Below are 12,442 nucleotides of genomic sequence, written 5' to 3'. Positions count from 1 at the left end.
GTGCTCCAATCACTACATCACAACAACAACAAGTATGTGCTCCAATCACTACATCACAACAACAACAACAAGTATGTGCTCCAATCACTACATCACAACAACAACAAGTACGTGCTCCAATCACTACATCACAACAACAACAAGTATGTGCTCCAATCTCTACATCACAACAACAACAACAAGTATGTGCTCCAATCACTACATCACAACAACAACAAGTATGTGCTCCAATCACTACATCACAACAACAACAACAAGTATGTGCTCCAATCACTACATCACAACAACAACAACAAGTATGTGCTCCAATCACTACATCACAACAACAACAAGTATGTGCTCCAATCACTACATCACAACAACAACAAGTATGTGCTCCAATCACTACATCACAACAACAACAAGTATGTGCTCCAATCACTACATCACAACAACAAGTATGTGCTCCAATCACTACATCACAACAACAAGTATGTGCTCCAATCACTACATCACAACAACAACAAGTATGTGCTCCAATCACTACATCACAACAACAACAAGTATGTGCTCCAATCACTACATCACAACAACAAGTATGTGCTCCAATCACTACATCACAACAACAACAAGTATGTGCTCCAATCACTACATCACAACAACAACAAGTATGTGCTCCAATCACTACATCACAACAACAACAACAAGTATGTGCTCCAATCACTACATCACAACAACAACAAGTATGTGCTCCAATCACTACATCACAACAACAAGTATGTGCTCCAATCACTACATCACAACAACAAGTATGTGCTCCAATCACTACATCACAACAACAACAAGTATGTGCTCCAATCACTACATCACAACAACAACAAGTATGTGCTCCAATCACTACATCACAACAACAACAACAAGTATGTGCTCCAATCACTACATCACAACAACAACAAGTATGTGCTCCAATCACTACATCACAACAACAACAACAAGTATGTGCTCCAATCACTACATCACAACAACAACAAGTATGTGCTCCAATCACTACATCACAACAACAACAACAAGTATGTGCTCCAATCACTACATCACAACAACAACAACAAGTATGTGCTCCAATCACTACATCACAACAAAATAAGAATGATTGGAAACTCAAGACAGCCATGACATGATGTTCTTTACAAGTGGATGTACACTTGATGGTGACTGTGTAGTCCAGGGCATAGGGTGGTGTAATGTAGACAGGTGGTGCAGGGTGATGGTGACTGTGTAGATAGGGTGGTGTAATGCAGACAGGTGGTGCAGGGTGATGGTGACTGTGTAGATAGGGTGGTGTAATGCAGACAGGTGGTGCAGGGTGATGGTGACTGTGTAGATAGGGTGGTGTAATGCAGACAGGTGGTGCAGGGTGATGGTGACTGTGTAGATAGGGTGGTGTAATGCAGACAGGTGGTGCAGGGTGATGGTGACTGTGTAGATAGGGTGGTGTAATGCAGACAGGTGGTGCAGGGTGATGGTGACTGTGTAGATAGGGTGGTGTAATGCAGACAGGTGGTGCAGGGTGATGGTGACTGTGTAGATAGGGTGGTGTAATGCAGACAGGTGGTGCAGGGTGATGGTGACTGTGTAGATAGGGTGGTGTAATGCAGACAGGTGGTGCAGGGTGATGGTGACTGTGTAGATAGGGTGGTGTAATGCAGACAGGTGGTGCAGGGTGGAGTGGACTCACAGTGTTGATGTAGAGGGCGCTGGTGGTTCCCTGCAGTGGGTAGACGGTGGTCAGGCAGCCCGTCAGAGGGGTCTCCAGCGTGTAGTGGGTGGTGTTGACCTCCGCTTTGCATTGTGGGTCCTGCAGCGTGAGGTTGGCGTTGGCAAAGCCGTTGACCTGGCAGGAAACACTCCTGTGAGCACAACTCTTCTCTACTTGTCCCTTTTCAGCTCTTATTTTGAAGAGTTATTTTCAAGTCTTATTTTGGAGTGTTATTTTGGAGTGTTATTTTGGAGTGTTATTTTGGAGTGAGATATAATTGGTTAGTTCTAGTCAAAATGGCGGCCCGTAGGGGGGGCGTGAGAACCAAATCCGACCATGAGAGATATAATTGGTTAGTTCTAGTCAAAATGGTGGACTATGGGGGGGGGGGGGGCGTGAGAACTGAATCTGACCATGAGAGATATAATTGGTTAGTTCTAGTCAAAATGGCGGCGCTTAGGGGGGGCGTGAGAACCAAATCCGACCATGAGAGATATAATTGGTTAGTTCTAGTCAAAATGGTGGACTATAGGGGGGGCGTGAGAACCGAATCTGACCATGAGAGATATAATTGGTTAGTTGTAGTCAAAATGGCGGACTTTAGGGGGGGCGTGAGAACCGAATCTGACCATGAGAGATATAATTGGTTAGTTCTAGTCAAAATGGCGGCCCTTAGGGGGGGCGTGAGAACCAAATCCGACCATGAGAGATATAATTGGTTAGTTCTAGTCAAAATGGTGGACTATAGGGGGGGCATGAGAACCGAATCTGACCATGAGAGATATAATTGGTTAGTTGTAGTCAAAATGGCGGACTTTAGGGGGGGCGTGAGAACCGAATCTGACCATGAGAGATATAATTGGTTAGTTCTAGTCAAAATGGCGGCCCTTAGGGGGGGCGTGAGAACCAAATCCGACCATGAGAGATATAATTGGTTAGTTCTAGTCAAAATGGTGGACTATAGGGGGGGCATGAGAACCGAATCTGACCATGAGAGATATAATTGGTTAGTTGTAGTCAAAATGGCGGACTTTAGGGGGGGCGTGAGAACCGAATCTGACCATGAGAGATATAATTGGTTAGTTCTAGTCAAAATGGCGGCCCTTAGGGGGGGCGTGAGAACCAAATCCGACCATGAGAGATATAATTGGTTAGTTGTAGTGAAAATGGCGGACAGGATGCACTTTGACCCCGCATGAGATATATTCGCTCACCTCCAGGCTCTCCTTGCTGATGCTGACCACCATCTTGGCGTCTTCACACTGCACGGCGAGGCTCACGCTCGGCGCCTCCCAGGGGTGGTCGTCCAGGAGGGAGGGCAGCGGCAGGCCCTCGGACTCCGGGGGAGGGAAGGTGAAGGGCGGGCCGGAGCGCCGCAAAGCCCCCCCCGACGCCGGGCCGGATTGGCGCAGGATGGCGAGCTCTGGGGGCAAGGCGGCGTCCGGGTGACGGCGGGCTTCTAGAAGCCACACGTGCGTTAAAAGCGTGGCGATGGCAGACGGCGGCCAGAGACTTCCTACCTTCTTCCTTCAGCCGCACGTCAAAGTGGTTGGCGAGGGGTGTGCTGGTGTACGAGGTGGTGGCGCCGTAGTTGTGCTGATGCAACCACGTGATCAGTGCTGGGGCTCCGGGGGGCAGCTGCTGCTTGGGGCTCTTAGACACCTGCATCCTCCTCTCAGTGCCGGGACTCACGCTGATGCTGTCAGACGCCTGGAGACACACATCACCGCATATCATAGCAAGCTCAATGACCTTTCACCTCAACTGCTCCTTCTAATCGCTCATGTGACTCAAATCTTCACTTCAATGCTTTTTGGCTGTAAACTTCTAAGAAATATAGAAATAAGATGTTCATTTAGGCTGATAATCTGTTAAACTTCTAAGAAATATAGAAATAAGATGTTCATTTAGGCTGATAATCTGTTAAACTTTTAAGAAATATAGAAATAAGATGTTCATTTAGGCTGATAATCTGTTAAACTTTTAAGAAATATAGAAATAAGATGTTCATTTAGGCTGATAATCTGTTAAACTTCTAAGAAATATAGAAATAAGATGTTCATTTAGGCTGATAATCTGTTAAACTTCTAAGAAATATAGAAATAAGATGTTCATTTAGGCTGATAATCTGTTAAACTTTTAAGAAATATAGAAATAAGATGTTCATTTAGGCTGATAATCTGTTAAACTTTTAAGAAATATAGAAATAAGATGTTCATTTAGGCTGATAATCTGTTCCTGCAGCCAGCATCAAATAGTACAGCAAGGAAGTTGTCCAACTATTTATACTTCATTACAAATGACTTCAGTAATTACAGTTCATTGTTACTTACCCCAAAATAATCTAATTACTAACGGAATTATTCTTTTTTTCTTTATTTTGACGTTTCCCTCAAAATTCTACACACAATACCCCATAATGACAAGGTGAAAACATTTATTTTTTTTAGAGCTTTTTTGGAATTTAACAAAATAAAACCACTTGACATAAGTAGTGACAGCCTTTGTTGTGAAGGGCAAAGGTGAGGTCAGCTGCTTCCTGTTTCAACTCATCACCATGGAGACGTTCCTAGAGCCTCACAGTTGCTCTGTAAAGGACTAGACTTGGCAGAGCACAGACCAAGTCGGAGGAATTGTGTTTTGTTCCAATAATAATAATAATAATAATAAGAAGAAGAAGAAGAACATTTACAATCTTTGGCATTTGCCATTAAAAAAAATTACATTTTACAGTCAAATGTTTGTGTTTTTTATAGGCAAGTGAGCAGCTAATTGTTTATGTACAACTAATTGTTAAATATTCTTTATAGTACAACCTATTTATAGTACAACCAATTGTTAAATACTCTTTATAGTACAACTTATTGCTAAATACTCTTTATAGTACAACTTATTGTTAAATACTCTTTATAGTACAACCTACTGTTAAATACTCTTTATAGTACAACTTATTGCTAAATACTCTTTATAGTACAACTTATTGTTAAATACTCTTTATAGTACAACCTACTGTTAAATACTCTTTATAGTACAACTTATTGCTAAATACTCTTTATAGTACAACCTATTGTTAAATACCTGCGCAATGCGCAGAGTGAGACCTCTTGTCTTCTACACCAGAGACCAACAAACATGAGGCTCAAGAGTTCTGATTGGCAAACATGTCTGCCAATCAAACGCCTCGTCCAATAAGGTGATGGCACTAGTTACACCTCAGTGTTGATGAACGGTGCAGCCCTACTTCCAAACATGTGAAGTATAAACAACAGTTGTGACATCACTCACCACCACGTTGTGGGACTGTATATAAGTATAAACAACAGTTGTGACCACGCTGAGCTTGCCCACCACGTTGTGGGACTGTATATACGTTTAAACAACAGTTGTGACATCACTCACCACCACGCTGAGCTTGCCCACCACGTTGTGGGACTGTATATATGTTTAAACAACAGTTGTGACTTCACTCACCACCACGCTGAGCTTGCCCACCACATTGTGGGACTGTATATACGTTTAAACAACAGTTGTGACTTCACTCACCACCACGCTGTGGGACTGTATATACCTGTAAGTATAAACAACAGTTGTGACATCATTCACCACCACGCTGAGCTTGCCCACCACGCTGTGGGACTGTATATAAGTATAAATAACAGTTGTGACATCACTCACCACCACGCTGAGCTTGCCCACCACGTTGTGGGACTGTATATAAGTATAAACAACAGTTGTGACATCACTCACCACCACGCTGAGCTTGCCCACCACGTTGTGGGACTGTACTTAAGTATAAACAACAGTTGTGACATTACTCACCACCACGCTGAGCTTGCCCACCACGTTGTGGGACTGTATATAAGTATAAACAACAGTTGTGACTTCACTCACCACCACGCTGAGCTTGCCCACCACGTTGTGGGACTGTATATAAGTATAAACAACAGTTGTGACTTCACTCACCACCACGCTGAGCTTGCCCACCACGTTGTGGGACTGTATATAAGTATAAACAACAGTTGTGACTTCACTCACCACCACGCTGAGCTTGCCCACCACGTTGTGGGACTGTATATAAGTATAAACAACAGTTGTGACTTCACTCACCACCACGCTGAGCTTGCCCACCACGTTGTGGGACTTGATGACCCAGTTGACTGACTTGGTGCACTTGAGCAGCAGGACCACATCACGGTGTAGTGGAGCGTCGTCCTCCTGGGGCCGCAGCTCTACCACCACGTCCACCTGGAAGGCACTGTGGCACCAAAGAGGAGGTTATGAGGTCGGGGTCTATCATGTGCACCAGGGGCCCCTATCATGTGCTCCAGGGGCCCCTCTCATGTGCTCCAGGGGCCCCTATCATGTGCACCAGGGGCCCCTATCATGTGCTCCAGGGGCCCCTCTAATGCTGACTGCATGGACCCTCAGTGCACAGTTGTAAGGCTAAAAATTAGTTATTTAAATAGTCCCAGTCCTGGTAGATCTCGTGTGAGAGGAAGAGGGGGAGTTTGATCATTTTGCAATGCAGTCTGCTGAAAATGAAGGAAAGCGCCACTCTACATAGCACAATGTTGATGATACATACATGTCCTTTAAAACTGACTCCGAAACAACCTTGCAAAATAGTTGTGTTGTGGTGGCGTCGTGTCAGGCATTTCTGAGTAGGACGTGTTGTGGTGGCATCGTGTCAGGCATTTCTGAGTAGGACGTGTTGTGGTGGCGTCGTGTCAGGCATTTCTGAGTAGGACGTGTTGTGGTGGCGTCGTGTCAGGCATTTCTGAGTAGGACGTGTTGTGGTGGCGTCGTGTCAGGCATTTCTGAGTAGGACGTGTTGTGGTGGCGTCGTGTCAGGCATTTCTGAGTAGGACGTGTGGTGGTGGCGTCGTGTCAGGCATTTCTGAGTAGGACGTGTTGTGGTGGTGTCGTGTCAGGCATTTCTGAGTAGGACGTGTTGTGGTGGCGTCGTGTCAGGCATTTCTGAGTAGGACGTGTTGTGGTGGCGTCGTGTCAGGCATTTCTGAGTAGGATGTGTTGTGGTGGCGTCGTGTCAGGCATTTCTGAGTAGGACGTGTTGTGGTGGCGTCGTGTCAGGCATTTCTGAGTAGGACGTGTTGTGGTGGCGTCGTGTCAGGCATTTCTGAGTAGGACGTGTTGTGGTGGCGTCGTGTCAGGCATTTCTAAATACGACGTGTTGTGGTGGTGTCGTGTCAGGATGAATAGTCCAACATGTCTGGCAGTGGTAGCAACACAACTAAAGTCAGAACCTGCAGAGAAACTGAGCGAAGTAGACCAGACGCTCAAAAACTAAGACAAATAAGGTCAGCCACTAGTTTTCTATTTTGTGTCCTCTTCTACTGATGTTTTTCTTCTTCTACTGAAGTCAGGAAACGGTGGTAATATTTATGTCTTTCCGTTTAGATGAAGAATTATCATCATCCTAACAAAGATTTCCTGTTTTTCTGGCCATCTCCAGGTCTAATTTGGGTGTCAACTTGTGGGTTTATGTCCACAACCTCCTACTATCCAGGTGAGAGACATCATTTATCATCTACAACTAACTTTCACCTGCTCCGAGGCCATGCAGCAGCTCAGCATGTCAATATAGCAACATAAGCTAGTTATTTGGAAGGTTTAAGGGCTGAATGGTGCACTCCTGTTAGCTGACTGTTGCTAGCACTTATTTGTTACTTAGAATGCGTCCATAAAGAAAAGCATGCATAAGGATTGTGAATAAGTATGGTCACCTGAGACCTTAGACCAGTTAAGTTCACCTGCTGGAGTTGGGGGCCTGGAGCTCGATGATGTGAACCTCCTGGTCCTGGTCCTGGTTCTGGTCCTGGTCCTGGTCCTGGTGGTCTGCAGACAGGACGCAGCCTCTGGAGGGCTGTGGCTGCACGTAACCCCCCAGGTAGTTGAGGGACAGGAACCTGCTGTCGATCTTGCACGTGTCCGAGAACACCGGGTCTGTGAGGCCAGAGGATGGGGGTTAGTGGGGTCATGAGGTCAGATGGGGGGGTTATTGGGGTCATAAGGTCAGATGGGGGGGTTAGTGAGCAAGAGGTACCACTCCTCCTCAACGCTTCCTTTCTGGCAAGGTGAAACTCTCAAGACAAGGTGACAACCGACTGACCACCACATGGTCTTTGGGGGAAAGATGGAGGTCCTCATACCACCCTGATGAAGGTGGGACACACACACACACACACACACACACACACACACACACACACACACACACACACACACACACACACACACACACACACACACACACACACACGCGCACACCTTCTCCCACTTTGACGTAGACGTCTCGGGTCATCCTGATCTCGGAGAAGGAGGTGAGTGCCTGGTAGGTCTTGAGGGTCCAGGTGAGGAGGTGCTGGTTGCCGTGTGGGAGGAGCTCCTGGTGGACGTGGCAGGACCGGGAGAAGTTGCCAGGTGGGAAGCGCACCTCCGAGCCCTGGGACACCTGCAGGGGGAGGAGTCAACTTCTTAACAGCAAATACCAACTTTTGATAGAAACACAATCCATTTGTTGCAGACAGCAGAAAGCACTTGTTTCTGTACAGTTTGTCCCCTGCCTGTGGAGATGTTTCACTACTTTGTACCACGGGGTGGTCAACAGGTGTACTCGTTAGGGGAACCTGTAGTGGTTGGCAGGTATGGCAAAGAGACGGATCAAGACTTTAACACGTTGTAGGTCGGAAAAAAACATGAAAAACTGAAAATATGTGTTATATTTTGACAGTGACAAAAAAGACGGATTCTGACTACAGACGGAAAAAAATCACATGCCTGGTATTTGTTTTCCTTTTTTGTTAACGGGCGCATCGTCACACCCTGACATTGCTGCTTTTACCAGCAGAGGAGCATGTTGGGCAGCGCACACACACAGAGTACTTACAAGCAGACACAGTGTGTAGACAGAAAAGCAGAGGAGCATGTTGGGCAGCGCACACACACAGAGTACTTACAAGCAGACACAGTGTGTAGACAGAAAAGCAGAGGAGCATGTTGGGCAGCGCACACACACAGAGTACTTACAAGCAGACACAGTGTGTAGACAGAAAAGGGAGAATGGACGCATATTGGTGTAAAAAGTGAAGATAAAGGTGAAGTTATAACACTGAAACACCCTCAGGAACAGCTGCTTTAACACCTGGCTAACGTCCATCCACAGTGTTTTAGCTACTTCTAAATCACTAATCCTGGCCTCCATGGCGACAAATAAAGTGAGTTTCTTACAAGTATCATTATCACGGGAGGAGGAGGAATAGCTAAACATGCTTCACTGCACACCGTAGGAGGATACAATAGCTCACCACCATCACAATGTAAACAAACGCCATGGGTGGATCTACACCTGACGTCCACTGTAATGATACCAAGTACAGGAGCGTTTTGTATTCGACAAATACTTTTCATATTACACTGACAGAGGCGCTGAAAAGGTGTGTTATTGTTTGTGCTGTGGCGCCATCTTTTGGACAAGTTTGCTCACTGCAGGTTCCTTAAGCTGGAAGTGTTCGTCCATAGCGTTTCTACTCGTGTGGATTCTTCATTCTTCACTCCGAGCTACGTTTGTAAGTTTGACAATATAACTAAAACTCTTCTTACTTACTAAAGTGTCCCATGTGTGATGTCTGTAGGAGTGTTTCCATGCATATTTGTACATGCTCTCGTACTGCTAGCCTCGTTAGCATTAGCTAATATGCTAACACGTTTAAAAATGTCTGTGTTAGTATTATTAACGTACATTCTTTTTGTGTTGTTTCACATTCACAAATTCCTCAGTAAAATCACCAAAGCGTCACGGTGGAGTTATTGAGTCCATGACCATGAATTCTGTTTGGTTTGATCAGCCGTTTTACTGCCTTGTTACAGACACCGTTTGTAAACAGTAAAGGTATGTAAATAAATATGTACAAAATGGGTATATACCTGCGGCTAATACATGTAAACATATTTATTTCTTCTAAAATGTGGTGGGCGGGGCTTAAATACCGGTGTCCTCTATCAGTACATTAGAGATGAGGATATTTACACTAAATATATTTTCCTTATGCTCCTTATCGAACATAACAATATGGATGGTCCTGGATATGAAACACTGATCCAGGACCAACAGAACATCTTCAGAATGAAGAAGCTGTGGTGTCTTCAGAAGGAACGTGGACTCTGTCACTTCTTGGAGAGAAGCTGTGGTGTCTTCATAAGGAACGTGGACTTGGTCACTTCTTGGAGAGAAGCTGTGGTGTCTTCAGAAGGAACGTGGACTTGGTCACTTCTTGGAGAGAAGCTGTGGTGTCTTCAGAAGGAACGTGGACTCTGTCACTTCTTGGAGAGAAGCTGTGGTGTCTTCAGAAGGAACGTGGACTTGGTCACTTCTTGGAGAGAAGCTGTGGTGTCTTCAGAAGGAACGTGGACTTGGTCACTTCTTGGAGAGAAGTTGTGGTGTCTTCAGAAGGAACGTGGACTTGGTCACTTCTTGGAGAGAAGCTGTGGTGTCTTCAGAAGGAACGTGGACTCTGTCACTTCTTGGAGAGAAGCTGTGGTGTCTTCAGAAGGAACGTGGACTTGGTCACTTCTTGGAGAGAAGTTGTGGTGTCTTCAGAAGGAACGTGGACTTGGTCACTTCTTGGAGAGAAGCTGTGGTGTCTTCAGAAGGAACGTGGACTCTGTCACTTCTTGGAGAGAAGCTGTGGTGTCTTCAGAAGGAACGTGGACTCTGTCACTTCTTGGAGAGAAGCTGTGGTGTCTTCAGAAGGAACGTGGACTTGGTCACTTCTTGAAGAGAAGCTGTGGTGTCTTCAGAAGGAACGTGGACTTGGTCACTTCTTGGAGAGAAGCTGTGGTGTCTTCAGAAGGAACGTGGACTTGGTCACTTCTTGGAGAGAAGCTGTGGTGTCTTCAGAAGGAACGTGGACTCTGTCACTTCTTGGAGAGAAGCTGTGGTGTCTTCAGAAGGAACGTGGACTTGGTCACTTCTTGGAGAGAAGTTGTGGTGTCTTCAGAAGGAACGTGGACTTGGTCACTTCTTGGAGAGAAGCTGTGGTGTCTTCAGAAGGAACGTGGACTCTGTCACTTCTTGGAGAGAAGCTGTGGTGTCTTCAGAAGGAACGTGGACTCTGTCACTTCTTGGAGAGAAGCTGTGGTGTCTTCAGAAGGAACGTGGACTCTGTCACTTCTTGGAGAGAAGCTGTGGTGTCTTCAGAAGGAACGTGGACTTGGTCACTTCTTGAAGAGAAGCTGTGGTGTCTTCAGAAGGAACGTGGACTTGGTCACTTCTTGGAGAGAAGCTGTGGTGTCTTCAGAAGGAACGTGGACTCTGTCACTTCTTGGAGAGAAGCTGTGGTGTCTTCAGAAGGAACGTGGACTTGGTCACTTCTTGGAGAGAAGCTGTGGTGTCTTCAGAAGGAACGTGGACTCTGTCACTTCTTGGAGAGAAGCTGTGGTGTCTTCAGAAGGAACGTGGACTCTGTCACTTCTTGGAGAGAAGCTGTGGTGTCTTCAGAAGGAACGTGGACTTGGTCACTTCTTGGAGAGAAGTTGTGGTGTCTTCAGAAGGAACGTGGACTTGGTCACTTCTTGGAGAGAAGCTGTGGTGTCTTCAGAAGGAACGTGGACTCTGTCACTTCTTGGAGAGAAGCTGTGGTGTCTTCAGAAGGAACGTGGACTCTGTCACTTCTTGGAGAGAAGCTGTGGTGTCTTCAGAAGGAACGTGGACTTGGTCACTTCTTGAAGAGAAGCTGTGGTGTCTTCAGAAGGAACGTGGACTTGGTCACTTCTTGGAGAGAAGCTGTGGTGTCTTCAGAAGGAACGTGGACTTGGTCACTTCTTGGAGAGAAGCTGTGGTGTCTTCAGAAGGAACGTGGACTCTGTCACTTCTTGGAGAGAAGCTGTGGTGTCTTCAGAAGGAACGTGGACTTGGTCACTTCTTGGAGAGAAGTTGTGGTGTCTTCAGAAGGAACGTGGACTTGGTCACTTCTTGGAGAGAAGCTGTGGTGTCTTCAGAAGGAACGTGGACTCTGTCACTTCTTGGAGAGAAGCTGTGGTGTCTTCAGAAGGAACGTGGACTCTGTCACTTCTTGGAGAGAAGCTGTGGTGTCTTCAGAAGGAACGTGGACTCTGTCACTTCTTGGAGAGAAGCTGTGGTGTCTTCAGAAGGAACGTGGACTTGGTCACTTCTTGAAGAGAAGCTGTGGTGTCTTCAGAAGGAACGTGGACTTGGTCACTTCTTGGAGAGAAGCTGTGGTGTCTTCAGAAGGAACGTGGACTCTGTCACTTCTTGGAGAGAAGCTGTGGTGTCTTCAGAAGGAACGTGGACTTGGTCACTTCTTGGAGAGAAGCTGTGGTGTCTTCAGAAGGAACGTGGACTCTGTCACTTCTTGGAGAGAAGCTGTGGTGTCTTCAGAAGGAACGTGGACTCTGTCACTTCTTGGAGAGAAGCTGTGGTGTCTTCAGAAGGAACGTGGACTTGGTCACTTCTTGAAGAGAAGCTGTGGTGTCTTCAGAAGGAACGTGGACTTGGTCACTTCTTGGAGAGAAGCTGTGGTGTCTTCAGAAGGAACGTGGACTCTGTCACTTCTTGGAGAGAAGCTGTGGTGTCTTCAGAAGGAACGTGGACTTGGTCACTTCTTGAAGAGAAGCTGTGGTGTCTTCAGAAGGAACGTGGACTTGGTCACTTCTTGGAGAGAAGCTGTG

The 12,442-nt window shown here is 46.1% G+C and overlaps 1 protein-coding gene across 1 annotated transcript in view; it reads right to left on the bottom strand.

The window, feature by feature from the left end:
• LOC133644448 (transforming growth factor beta receptor type 3-like) overlaps positions 1-12,442 on the bottom strand; it is a 148,963-nt gene that overhangs the window by 55,482 nt on the left and 81,039 nt on the right. The window contains exons 5-10 of the mRNA XM_062038941.1: positions 8,024-8,207; positions 7,507-7,699; positions 5,843-5,990; positions 3,256-3,445; positions 2,950-3,194; positions 1,715-1,870 (exon numbers count right to left, since the gene is read on the bottom strand). Of these exons, the coding sequence (XP_061894925.1) occupies positions 1,715-1,870; positions 2,950-3,194; positions 3,256-3,445; positions 5,843-5,990; positions 7,507-7,699; positions 8,024-8,207 (1,116 nt within the window). The remainder of the gene's footprint in view (positions 1-1,714; positions 1,871-2,949; positions 3,195-3,255; positions 3,446-5,842; positions 5,991-7,506; positions 7,700-8,023; positions 8,208-12,442) is intronic.

Source organism: Entelurus aequoreus, linkage group LG27 (assembly GCF_033978785.1).
Source record: "Entelurus aequoreus isolate RoL-2023_Sb linkage group LG27, RoL_Eaeq_v1.1, whole genome shotgun sequence".
NCBI classification, from domain to species: Eukaryota; Metazoa; Chordata; class Actinopteri; order Syngnathiformes; family Syngnathidae; genus Entelurus; species Entelurus aequoreus.
This window is presented reverse-complemented; position numbering and strand designations above follow the sequence as displayed.